This window comes from Aplysia californica, unplaced genomic scaffold (genome assembly GCF_000002075.1).
Source record: "Aplysia californica isolate F4 #8 unplaced genomic scaffold, AplCal3.0 scaffold00027, whole genome shotgun sequence".
In the NCBI taxonomy this organism is placed as follows: domain Eukaryota; kingdom Metazoa; phylum Mollusca; class Gastropoda; order Aplysiida; family Aplysiidae; genus Aplysia; species Aplysia californica.
Window position 1 is genome coordinate 983,237 of NW_004797297.1, and position 13,920 is coordinate 997,156.

At 38.2% G+C, this 13,920-nt stretch overlaps 1 protein-coding gene across 1 annotated transcript; it reads left to right on the top strand.

Annotated features, from left to right (window-relative positions):
- The first annotated feature begins 4,158 nt into the window (after positions 1–4,158).
- On the top strand, positions 4,159–5,175 carry LOC101864438 (violet-sensitive opsin-like). The gene has a single exon (XM_005091292.1). The coding sequence runs from the start codon at positions 4,159–4,161 to the stop codon at positions 5,173–5,175; it is 1,017 nt and encodes a 338-aa protein (XP_005091349.1).
- The last annotated feature ends 8,745 nt before the right edge of the window (positions 5,176–13,920 follow it).

The following is a 13,920-nucleotide window of genomic DNA, read 5'->3' on the forward strand; positions in this document are numbered from 1 at the left end:
CTTATGCTATATTTGTTTTTCAAGAATAAAGGAATTGGAGAATCTTCTTTATCTTTTTGTTGTTTCAAACATTTAAAAAATCAATATACAAGTGCCTATACAAAAGCTTTCCCTTATTAACAAAGGTTTTTGATGTTTTGACATGTGATAAACCTGCTGTTGTTTGCTTTAAAGAACCTGATATTTTTGTGGATATCAGATTTTTCATAAGATCGTAGTCAGCTATGAGCACACTTTGCTGTAAGTTAGCTGTCAGCACAAAACGTTTTTTTTTTAAATTCTGCACTTATGGTATATTTGTTATTCAAGAATAAAGGAACTGGAGAATCTTCTTTACCTTTTTGTTGTTTCAAACGTTGATAAACAAAAACAATAGACATATATGTCTGCACAAAAGCATTTCCCTTATGAACTAAGGTTATTGATGTTTAGGCACCTGATAACCCTGCTGTTGATAGCTTTAAAAAAACTGTTATTAGTGAGGATGTCATTTACTTTTTATATTATGATCGTAGTCGAAGCGCAGATATAGTGAAATTGCTTTTACTTTATTATATTTTTTAAAATGTAAGCCTTTTACACGACGCCATCGACACAATTTAGATGATTCAGAGGCGGACCCCCGACCTTGCCTGTCAGGACCAATCCCCAGGCTGTGAGGGATACAACATCTCATAAGACAGACCGAGATACTCGACACAAATTTTTTCCCAACTCGGAAATTAAACTTGGGTCTCCTGGGTGTGACAGCGAAGCGCCGAACCGCTCCACTAAAGACACTGGGGAAACTGCTTCGAGCACTTTAGTAAATAATTCTTCAAGTGCTAGAGAGAAATTGAGTTCAGTGTTCGGTTGAAAATTTTAACAAACTTTTTTGTACGCAAATTAAAAAAAAATTGTAAAATATTCAACAAGAGGTATCTACGAGTGTACTTTTAAAGTTCTTCAGAATTTTGTAATCTGGCCTTATGTTGAAAGATCTATTGATATAAGAAAGAACAATTACAGGGTGACCCAATTTTTCTGCTGTATTTTCATGTTTCGATTCTGTACTATGAATAAAAAGGTAGCAACACTGAGTGCCACACGATGACATTTTAGCGTTACTCCCTAACGTTGTTAGTCCAGTCTTCTCGTAATCTTTGGTAATAACTGTTCACCGTATTTGTACTGCACAAATTTGTCAATGAGGGGAGATTAACCTAGTCGAATGATTTATCAAATAGCCTTCTTAAGTACAGTCTAAACACTGCCAACTTGAAACAATTGTTCCTGCTAGATTGTTTTCTCATTTAGAAGAGATTATTGTGTTTCATCATGAAAAGTGGAACACTATGACGCATACTGAAATTAGGTTTCAAACTGTTATGGTGAGATTATGTTGTCCCCAATGATATTTGAAGAGAAATGTCTCTATGAGGATTTAAAAGCTGTACTCGTGAGGATTGACTTACGAGTTTGAGAAAATGTTTCGCAACAGTACAACGTGCAAAGGGACATTTGAGTTGGAAAACCATTTAAGCATGTGAACTGACGAATGTCTCCAGTTCATTTAACTTTTGGTTTTGTATGCAACGCGGACTTGACACTCTTTCGTATTCAAGGTAGAAATAATGTATCGATTTTCAGACTTCTGTCATTGACTCACGATTTCATCCAGTAGTTCACAACCTTGACTCTGGAAGGCAAGGCCGGAGTACAATCTCAGATAAGAGTCAACCTCGGTGTGATTTTGACAGGTGATTTGGGGTGGTACGCGGCTGTGCTGGTACTTACATTGCAAACTGGCCGTCCAAGAGTTCATATATAAAACAATGATTTGATACACGTTGTCTACAAAACCAGCGTAATAATTTAGGTCCCCCCTGATGCAACTTCTACAACACAACTTTCCAAACTTAATACTCATACAATCTTGGACGGTAATTTCACGAGATCTTGAAGAAAGTTTCCCAATAGAAAACGAGTAGACGCATGCTTTTTTGAGAACCCCTTCACTGCTGAAAATGTCCATCAACATCAGCACTGACAAGATAAAATGTTAACTCAAGGAATATTTAAACACAGAGAATTGTTTCAGAATAAACAAAATCACAAGCTCTAACTATACCAACCAAAACTTCTCTTGTTAACCAAATGAAACAATACGAGAGTGGAGAATACAAGCCAGAACATACGTCTACTCAGCAGTAAAGAGGCTAAGACGCGGACGACTTGCTTTATAAAATAAATCTACTGTTTTCGATTAGTAAAGTTAAGCTAGTGACAAACAAAGGAAGGTTGTGAAACTCACCAAGCCTTTTAAAGATAGAGCACTTTTTTGTTTGGTGCAGTAAAATGGCCTACTGCTAACTGCAAAAAGATCTTTCTTTGTCTCGTGCAGTTTATTCAAGGAAGGTTTTGCTGACGAAAATACGCAGGGTGTTCTAAGTGACGTAAATCTAAGGAGCAGGCTCAATGGAGAATGCTACATAACATATCTACGTGCAGGGATAGATACCCGTTCATATGGTGACATGCTCTTCATGAGTATAAAAATAACTTTAAACAACAAAAGGTGGCTTAAATCAGTGCTGGGTTGCCCTTTTTATCGCCAGCACCCACAGGTGCAATCTTTAAGAGGCTGAAATTATCGTAGCGCACACCTACATGTAATTTCAAGGAGAGAGAGAGAGAGAGAGAGAGAGAGAGAGAGAGAGAGAGAGAGAGAGAGAGAGAGAGAGAGAGAAATAACACCTGTTACTGGCCGGGTGATCTCCACCTCCAAATAAAATTAATAAGTGTGGCCACGTGTGGAAGATATCACCCTGCTTTGCGACCACTTGTCTAAGTCATCTGCCCAGAACTGTGTTAAGAGGTACATGAGGCATAAGGCAAATATATCTTAAACATTGCTACATCTGAGTTACATGTTACTATTATATTATATGATATAACGACAGCTGAATATATAGAAAACGCAACCTCTTAACGGATATTCTGTTTTCCTAGTGTACAGACATTTTCATATTTTTCGCATTTTCTCGACACGCACCTTTGTTGTAGAGATAATTATCTTCGAAATATTATAGAGGGCAGAAAGGAGGCAACTTCTAGTTTTCCACAGTGCAGGCGTGCATGGTATGTAATCACGCTTGGTATACAACAGGCAATTACTTCGTAGATCTACGTCGCAAGCGGTTTGAAACACAAGAGGTGTCATTGTCAATCAGTGCTCTGTAACTGGCTCAAACAGATCAAAGAGAGAGAGAACACCGAGAGGTGATAAACGCATTCTTTTGTTCTAAAAATTGTTTAATAACATACACTCACAAGAGAAACAACTAACAACAGTAATGTCAGTTCAAAAAGACGAGTAAGTCAAATGGAATGATGCTATGTCTACCAAGACAGTTGCCTTGTTATTCCTTAAACAGACGTTATTTTTCCATCGGAGTCAGAGAATAATATCTACTTAATAACGCGTTGGATTACAAATTGCTAGTTATTTCAGAAGTATACCGCACTTATCGATCAGATAATGGGCGTTATAAGTGTGTTGTCAGTTGCTATTGTTATTTCCCTTCAATAATTGAAAGTTTCAATACCACTACTTGGCAACTTAGTAGTGAGGAAAGAAATCGACAGTTGAATTGAATAACTGTGCTATATAATGAGCCGATGTATTGTTGTTTTGGAAAAGAAATCATACAATTATTTTCTTTGTACGAGAAGTCAAAAGGTGAGGGACCCACCGGAGACATATAGGCAAACATCAATCATATAGAGTTTTGAGTTAAATCATCAAGACTATGGACGAGAGCAGTAGTTTTTATTAGGCAATGTCTTGTTTAGTCGCTTTAGTCATCGCAGGATCAAACTGAATTTGCCCTGGGAAAATAGCGAGAAGCTAATTCAAAGAGAAACCAAAATATTTTGTACATTATGTTATCGGTTTGCAAGCATAATTAACCTTCAAATCCAATTTTGTCTTTTTCCTACCCAGAACCTCATAAAGTAGTACATTTTTTCAATCATCACATGATATACATTGATTTAATTTTGTCGGGACGCTACTCTTTGACTCACAGAAGCAACCGACCGCATGAACGTGTATACTGTGGCCTTAGAGGGTGCTTAAAAATTATAAACAGGAAAGAAAACATCTTGGTCTGCATGATGTCCAACAACTACACGTATCTGAGTGAGCATGACCTTCCAGGACTGATCAGTGACCAGGCCAAGCATGTCTTCACAGTCGTTGGTGCTGTTGTGCTAGCCGACCTGTTCTGCGTCTTCGGCATTGGTGCCAACATTCTAAACATCATCGTGTTCGCTAAACAAGGGACAGTAGACACCGTCAATATCAGTCTGTTAAGTCTTGCCATTGGAGACTTGGGAGCTTTGACTACGCAGCTCTGGCTAAACATCTGCCTAAACCCCTGGTTCGAGGAATCAGACATTCCATTCATCTCCTCAGAAATTCAGTCCCAGTCTGCAGGATTCCCCAACAGATATTTTACAAAGGTAACGGGTTGGGTTACTGCATTTATCATGTTTGAACGTTGTCTGTGCATTGCACTGCCTCTCAAAGTGAAATCCATAATTACCAGAAAATTAGCAATTGTCTTCAATGTGACTCTCTTCGTGCTACTCGGAATGACTCTGTTCCCCACATTCTACACTTCTTATTACGATTGGAAGTTTGTGCCTAAGAGAAACAGAACTCTTATAGGGATCTTTTATACAGAAAATAGAAAGGAAGTACTGGAAATTTCTTTAATCATTACAGAATTCTTGGTGACTTTCTCGTCGTTTACAATCGTCACAGTCTGCACTTTGGTTATCGTTATCAAGCTCATCAAAAAAGCAAAGTGGCGGAGTAGCGCTTCAGGAGCCTCGATCGTTTCAGGAGACAACATGTCGGGGAAGGACAGAAGTGTGGCCCGGATGGTCGTCGTCATCGCGGCTATCTATATCATCAGTTTCACGCCCAGTACAGCTCTGTTGACAACACGGGCTTTTGTGCCAGAGCTGAACTTCATCGGCCGATACGCGAATCTTAACCGAGTTATAGCCGTTATTGGAATGTTTTCTGAAGCAGTAGCTTCAAGCATCAATATCTTTGTTTATTACAATATGAGTTCCAAATACAGGAAGACATTTGATGAGAGCTTGTGCAGGAGAAAACAATGATTATTTCATTATTATTAAACCAAATGTTGGTGACAAGAATGCTTTACCTTTGGAGCTCCAGCTTTCTCATTGAAGTTTTCAGGGAGCTAACTATGTAATGTACCGTTACAGTATCTTGATCTTCTCTTTTTTTTTGGGGGGGGGAGGGGGGTTAGGAGGTTGAGCTTTTATCATTTGGAGGTCAAGAGAATACGAAAAGCAAACACATCTCTTTGTGCTATCGTGGCAGCAACAGCTTTCTGAAAGTACGTTCATGCAATGTTTTAAGATATGGTTGCCCAATCCCCACCCCCCTCCCGCCCCTGAACAAAAACTGACCAACCTTAAAAATCCTCCTGACTGCATTCAAACTAAGAGGTCCCAAATTATTTCATGGCCAGTATCGTCAAAATTTTTAATAAATTAATTGGTGAATTTTATCAATAAGTCGTCTTATTTTTAAGATGCACAGCTGATATAGCACTCACGGCATGATAATTATAAGGACGTATGCAAGACATACACACAATAGGACATTTAGAAGTGAGCAAGGTTTCTCCGGGGATAAATACGAAGTTGGTGTCGCTTTATATAATAATAATGATAATAGATTGCTTTTATATATATAGCACTCTATCCCATACGAGTATAAGTTCTGAGCACTTCAATTCAATCACATGATCACTGAACGATTCACATAAGATGAAATATTTAACAGTAACAAGAAAATCCAGTTCAACCTCATAAAAAAGAACTTTCACAACCATACATTAATTATATACACTTAAGGGACAGTAGTTAAAACAAAACATATCAGCGTTTATCAACAAACTGTTCGTAAAAATTCTGGTTAATTTTTCTTGTTCTTCAGAGCTCTTCGTTTGTCATGTAGGTCAAGGATGTCATCTGTGACCCAGGGCTTCTTTTTTACGCGATGTTTCTCAAGGAGCTCATTTGCTTTTTCTGTCATGGCGGTGTTGAATGTGTTTATCAGGGAGCCAACTTCTGTGTCATTTTGATTTAGCGCTAGGCGTGGAGCAAACTTTCCTCCTGTGTTTTATTGAACACATTCTAACATGGTTGTGTCTTTGAGTCTTTCAAGGTTGAACTTGATCCTGGAGTTGCCTTATTTCTTGCTCTTTTAAAGAAGCAGTGACAATGTCATCATGGAAAGGACATATAGATGGTAGAAACTTTATATTGGATTATTTTATCAACTGGAAACCAATGCAGAGCTTTTAACATTTCTGAAGCAGTATATTTCTTCTTTTTCTTCAACACTAGTCTTGCGGTGTTATTTTGGACCACTTGCAATTTCTTCATTAGCTTTAATGAAATTCCAGATGAAACAAAATTACAATAGTCAAGCTTTGCCATGACAAGAGAAACAGAGAGCATGCATGAAATATTAGTTGAAAAAGGGTGCCTTACTTTTCTTGTTCCTCTGAGATCAAGGTACATACATCGAATAACATGATTTACTTGGTTGTTCATGGACATATTATCTGCATCTAAATAGATGGCAAAGCTCATGGCTTTGTTGGCAGAGTATATACCAGTATTTTCAATCTCTACCTATTAACATCATCAGGATCTTTTGAACTTCAAAAATATATATACTCCTCTCAGCCTGTTTGCTACGATCTGGTAAGGTAATGCCCTGGAAAAAGAGAGCATGACCAGTCTGTTAGTATTCTTTGAAACATGCTACCTTGTTTAGTCTTTATTTGTCGAAATAGTGTCGAAATAAGTTAAGTCCCGTTTTACGATTTTTCTGTTTTGTCTTCTCAGAGACTTCCAGCCTGTTGTTATGTATCCTACGCACACTTTTTAGATGCCAGGTGTATCACTGGTCTTCAAAACTTGGGAAAGGTTTTCAACCCAAAGCATTTGATATTTATATTATGTGGTGTTTGAGTCGTTGAATTGGAAAATGAAGTCTGAGCATATACAAAGGAACTTTTATCATAGTAATATACCTGTTACGCTTTACTGAAGAACAGTTTTTGCCCTTGTTTCTTGTCCTACCTTTCTGGGGAAAAAGTGCGAAATTATGTAGTTTAAACGCCCCTTGCAACACTTTGAGGTAATCTAAGAAGCAGGGCCTCCAAGTTTAACGTTCATCTCCGATAGGACCGAGCCAAAAAAGGGAACAAATCGTAAACAGTGCCTCTTCAAAGTACAACATGTAGGGCTGAGTTGAGCTTCGAACTCCCGAGCCTACAATCTCTCGATTACGATTCCAGTAGCCTAATAACGGACTATCAACACTACCTGCTACCTTTGTGAGAAAATATAGACACCTTACAATAATATTTCATCCCGAAAGAGAACATGCTCTCTTTTAATAATAAATAATAAAAAGTTGACGTTTATTTTAAGACTAAATTAGACTTTTTATGTGATGATGAAATTAAAAATAGAGGAAATATTAGTGTAACTTGGAAAGATCAGATGCAGCAAAATTTGCACATTATACATTGTTGCTTTCCCTTGAAATATCAAATCATGGCCCCACAAAAAGTAATTGAAGATCCCATGAACACTCTACCGGATACATAGAGAAAAAGTAATGACAGTTTCGTCATCACTAAAGTAGACCATTAATTTCACTCGTGGGATTTCCCCCCTGTTGACCAATGAGAAAGATATTTCTCTTCATGATAACAATATTATGCTCGGCTCGTGAAACTTAGTCTCGGACGAAGTGTACTATGTTGTGTGTGTGTTGGGTTTTTTTAGTCATTGATATGATATGTGACTGCCATTCTCGGTTCTCATTGAATGTATTGCATTTTTTTGCAAGCTATTTGTATTCCTTTACATTTAAAACTGTTTTCCTTAAATAATTCTGTTCCTGTGCGCACTCTCTTTTTTCGAAGTTTATCATTGTCTCTCCTTTGTCTGTTGGATATTTAAGCACATATAATAATGATATGTTGGTCATTAAAACAAAATTTACTTTCACGTAAAAATCATAACTGATAAGATCTTCAGTGGTCTTTCAGTGTTTTTCTGACGGTATCATGCATATTGTGCATGCGTGCGTGCGTTCGTGCGTGCGTGCGTTCGTGCTAGTGTATGCATAATGTGTATGAGTGGGTGTTGTGTATACTTGTGGATACTGATGGATTGTTGTCTGTATAAGCTGTCTGAATAGAATTGTGACACGGAACAGACTTCACGACACCTCACGATCGACATGAGTAATTGTGACCTACTGTACAAGACGGACGGGGTCAACGAGGCAAAGGAAGCCAATTAGGATGGAATGGATTATTTGCGAGGTATCAATCTTTCTAGAGCTAGTAGAGTGGCGTGTGGCATGCTTGTAACGGATGAAGAACTTCCCTAGACAATGGACAAATTTCATAATTATTCAGCTCAAAGGATTGATGACACTTAACGGCTAATTTAACAATCTTGTTTAAAGTAAGAACAAATGGCTTCATTTATATTACAGGTAAGTTTATTATCCATAAACCTTTCAACGGCTCCGAACTTGCCTCAACACAAAGACAGCTCTGAAGGCATTATACAGAGAAAAAGGTCTCAGATGAGTTAACCATAAAGAGCTATCTTTCTGTCTTGCTGACTGATATTATCACAGTGCACCTAAAATCTTAGTACTGTGAATTCAAAACGCTTCTTCTCTTTGAATTGATTATAATCAGAAAGGTTTTCTAAAGGGTTGGTGAATCTCTAATTCTCAGAACTCATACCTGAAAGGAAGATAGCTAAATAATAGATACATTCAACAATGAATGATTCTAAAAGCTAGACCTGATTTCAAACTGACTGTTCTGTTTTGCTATAACGGTACACCATGTTATTGTGCAGCCTGTACACAGAACACCTAAAAACCTTACTATAATAAAGATGTTTTCCAGTAATACCACCACCTCTCCCCGCAAGCCCCCTTTGTGGAAAGTGTCAATAACAACAATAATAATGACAACAATAATAATAATAATAATAATAATAATGATGATGATAATAATAATGATTATATGATAATAATAATAATAATAATAATAATAATAATAATAATAATAATAATAATAATATATGCGATAGCACGAAGCTCAGTCAGAGACACAGAATTCTACACTTAGTGTAGAATTCTGTGGTCAGAGATGTACTTATAGTTTTACGTGGAAGGGAGGTAATCGTTCAGCTGTACGCTTTTCATTGTTAGTTTCCCTTATACGGTTTAGCTTGCCCAATCAGCGAGATGTGTTCGTAAACAAATCATATTGCCTTGTTGTGGCTGAACGCGAATGAATCTTCGTTATCAACACAATGTGTTGTCTCCATTACGATCTATTCTAAGAATTTCGAAAGGTGGGATTTGTACAGCAGCAAGTGGATGGAGAGCTGCAAAACTTTTTCAAGAGAAGACATAATAATTATCTCGGCTTCATCTCTTTGGTGGGAAAATGTCAGCTTACTCAAACTCGTTACAACTCGTTTGTCCCCCGTTTCACTTTACTGAGGTTGGCGTCTCATGTGTATTATTTACTCCCCCTGTCATTTAGGAACAGACAAGTGCTCAGTTATCAACCTATGATGATTCGTGTCAAATTAATAATAGCTTCGTCTTCCCTTTCGGATGCACCCCACGCAGTTTGGGATAGCCCTGGCACAGTGGCTGGCCGCAAAAAGGTTCAAAGAGTAGAGCTGGATACGCAAAACATTAAATTACGCATTATGGCACTCTTGTTTAACCCATGAAAGTGAATGGTGAAGGGGAAACATTTTTAGAAATTTTGAATTGAGTTATATAATATTTTACCCTTTAATACGAATATCGAGAAAGCTGCAATTTTGTCAATGAATCGATAGAGGTAACCGCATTCATTTTTATACAGTTACTCATTTTCAGAGAGGTCAGCTTTTGGGGGTACGGGTAGTAATATTACATTGTACATTGGAAAGAGATGCAAACTCTCAAAAAGGGGAATACGTTTGACATATCCTACTGAATCGTCTCCATATTATCTACTTCTTTCTTCCTTCTTCTTTACTTTTGTCATTTGGGCAAGTAGTATTATGTTTACTGCCACAGTAAGAAAAGGTTAAAGCTTTTGCAACTCGGGCTGTGAAAAAAGTTAGAAAGACGGAGATATTCCATAAACTATCTTTCCCTTGTCGGATTCGGTGTCCCGTATTTCAGAATTGCTTTTCTGGCAACAAGAAAAACAAGAAGAACAATCGCTGAACAATACATGATGTGGATCTGTGGTCGTCGATCTTAAGAATTTTTTTCCATTCTGTTAAAGTGATCTAATCAGATATAGCTTTATTTGCTAAGTTCATAAGCAGGACGTTAGTAGATTTAAATTATAAACAGGTGAAATGACTATTACCAATGAAACATATTCATGACTCAAAAAAAAAAAAAAAAGTTACCAGTGTATCGACTTTTTGTTTTTAGTCTGACACAGTCTGCTTCGCAGATAGATCTATATTAAGTAACTTGTTATTGTTAGCCCCCCACCCCCAATCCCACCCCCTTACTGACACAATTTTGTTCATTTGGAGACGGCCTGCTTCGACTCTGCCTGTTAGGGGCATCCCTGGATGAATGGGATACAACATTCTAGCTTGTTATGGATTTATGTTACACATTATGAGCAAGCATCCGAAACACCAGCAAATCAGTCAAACGTCAATCCTTATCTGAATTGCCATGTGGAATTGCACATGAGTAATCGATGTTTTTTCTTAGGCCGGGCTAGCTTTCTTTCGCAAACATCTGAGCTTGACATTTCATCTAAAGGGAAAAGTGAACACACTTAATGGTTTCTTCAAACAACCAGAGATTCGATTTGAAAAAGGGAACTCCCTGTTGTACCCGCCGATGACATTTCCTGGATGGGTAAACGGGATCAGGATAGGCCCTGCCCTCGAGAGATTTGAAAACCCTCAAAGAAAAGATCATACATAGGACGCTTGTTTTTAAAAAGGCATAGAAAAATGAAGAAAACATGCAAGCAAAAAAAAAAAAGAAGTAAAGAGAGTAATCCTTGCTGTCATTATTATAGAGGTACTGGTGTCTAGAAATGACCACCACATTATGAGGACTGTCATTGGACTTTGTGTGAAGGTCTACGTCAGTGCTTGCCAACCTGGGTGATATCGCTCACTTGGGGGTGAATTGGTAGTTGTTGGTTTTTTTGGTTTTTTTCGTTTTTGGCGGGGGGGGGGGTCACCCACGTACTTACAGGTATTATTTAATGTCCCACTTGGAACTACGTGTTGGTGGAAGGAACAAGACCTTTAGCCTCTTCAAGATAGAAAAAGTGGTCACTTGCTATTAAAAAAAAGGTTTACAAAAACTGGGCTAAGGTATGGCCATTGCATATGCTATGCCATGAAGTGTTCAGGCCGCCAAATCGGAGCGACGAACGAAATGTCAAAATCTGAAGGCACCACCAGCAAAGGAAACAGTATTCCCTTTTTATTTAAAATCGTCTTAAGTCTAGAAACTTGTTATGTGTACCTTGCTTACAAGTTACCACACCTCACTATCTACTGAACGAGTTCTTTCCATAACTGTTCAACATGTTCTTTGCGGCTCTTTCATTTGCAGACTTTTTAACAATGCACCTCTTCGTTGCCTAAACGGGAGGAGATTATAACACAATCTAACAGTGCAGCCATATTTAGCATCAGATCTGTCCGCCAAGGCCTGTCGCTGCTGAACAGCTGGTTATGAAATTGACAAATACGGCAGGGATTCAAATTTCATTCCGAGTGGTATCTCAACCCCTCTTTTCCTTCTTGATACCCCCCCCCCCCCCCCCCCCCCCCATTTTTCTCTTGAAGTTGAGGGCCAATGAGAACTGCACCAGCAACTTGAAAGAAAATATTGATTCTGTATCTGGTTTGGGCGGGGGTGAAATATCGACAAGATTTAATACACAAACTCAAACAAACAAACTGACACACCTCATCAATCACTTCTTTGATTTATTTTTTAACGTTGCAGATTTCACAACCTTGTCTATTCGATATTCTCACGCCGCACTCACGAGGTGATCAGTCAAGCATTCCCTCCCATTTCCTTCCATTCTAGGAAAAAATGTTTTTAGATTTCATGCGCCCGTAGCAGCAATATAGTCATGACTAGAAAAATGAAGACATAGACAACCACACGGAAGAAACACGAATGATACAACGAGTACCAGTAAAACATATCCACGTGCCAGCACAGGCACACACACACACACACACACACACACACACACACACACACAAATACAAATAAACACAAACATTCACAAACACAGCTACGCATTGGAATAGCTAACGTGGGTAATACTCAATACTGGATTTGGAAGCTCTTTTAGCATTGGAATAGCGCGTCGTTTTTCCTTAATAGATTTTTTTTTGTTACAGGTAAAAATACACATGTAGTTGGTGTCGCTAATTTAGTAACCGGTCTGGTCAGCTTAGTGTGTGTAGGAATGTCTGTCGTGAAGTTAAAGATTTTCCTTGTTTTGCTCTTGTCACGAGGACGTGTCGAAATAAGGTCTGGATGAAAAATAAGACCTCACAAGAAAATTGGTATCTTGAACAATTTTACACAGTGGTTATTAAACCTTTTTAAAAAGCATATACACATCATCAGCAATAATGAGAGACAGCGAACTGAGGGTGATACTGAATTACTGTTGAGGTTTAAACTTAATTCTGAGCGTCCTTACAGTCCTTGTCAAACACCAAGGAGGAGTTTATCATAGTATTATAGAATTCTGTCAAATAATAATAATTTTGAGTTGAATGTAAATCATTTCAAACAGCAGATCACCAAGGAACAATTCTTTTTCTAGAACAAAATGGATATAATCACGACACATGATCAACAAGAATGACACGGAGACATGTGATGCAACAAGAAGAAGGCTAAAGAGGAAAGCGGAGACATAAGCTTATTGTTTAAATGATAGGCATATTATTATGGCTACAGTCTCAAGCCTGCTGAACGCAGAAAGAGAAGCCGGAAGAGTTAGTACCGATTACCCTGAAAAGAAAATACATGTAATCATATCTCTATTCAGGAGCTGCTCGCTATTCCAGTGTTAGACAGTCCATCGGTTCGGGAACGATAGGGGTAAAAAGCCCTCGCTATTCCCATCTCCTCCCGACAAACACACGTCACAAATCGACGCACAATCTTGGCTTGATGGTTTTTTTTTAAATTACAAATCTGAACAGCACTTTGATCCATAGGCACATAGGCAGTGAAGCAGGGGACGTTGAGATTTTGTTGGGAGTGTGACTAACTCTTTGAAGTTGTAGGCAGGAATAATAATATAGCCGCTCGTATCGCTGAACAGATATCTTCCGTAATGGAAACAAAGAAAGCTATGATCGTGACGTCATCAAAGGGACGTCGTAGTTACAGCAAATGCAAACGCATCATTAGAACTAGTTATCCGTGAGGTGTGACACAGTGCGTTACATTTGTTCTGGGTGTATACGGGCCATAATTCACTGCATACTAAATTTATCACACACACACACACACACACACACACACACACACACACACACACACACACACACACACATACTCAAACACACACACACACACACACACACACACACACACACACACACACACACAGACGCACAAACATACACACAAAAAACACATAAAAACAAACATACACATACGCAGGCACATAAACATATATAACATATACTTGCACATATACGCACACACTCACACACTGACACTTGCACAAACACAAAGAC

Coding starts and splice junctions, on each gene's coding strand:
- LOC101864438 (XM_005091292.1), top strand. CDS start 4,159: ATGTCCAACAACTACACGTATCTGAGTGAGCATGACCTTCCAGGACTG.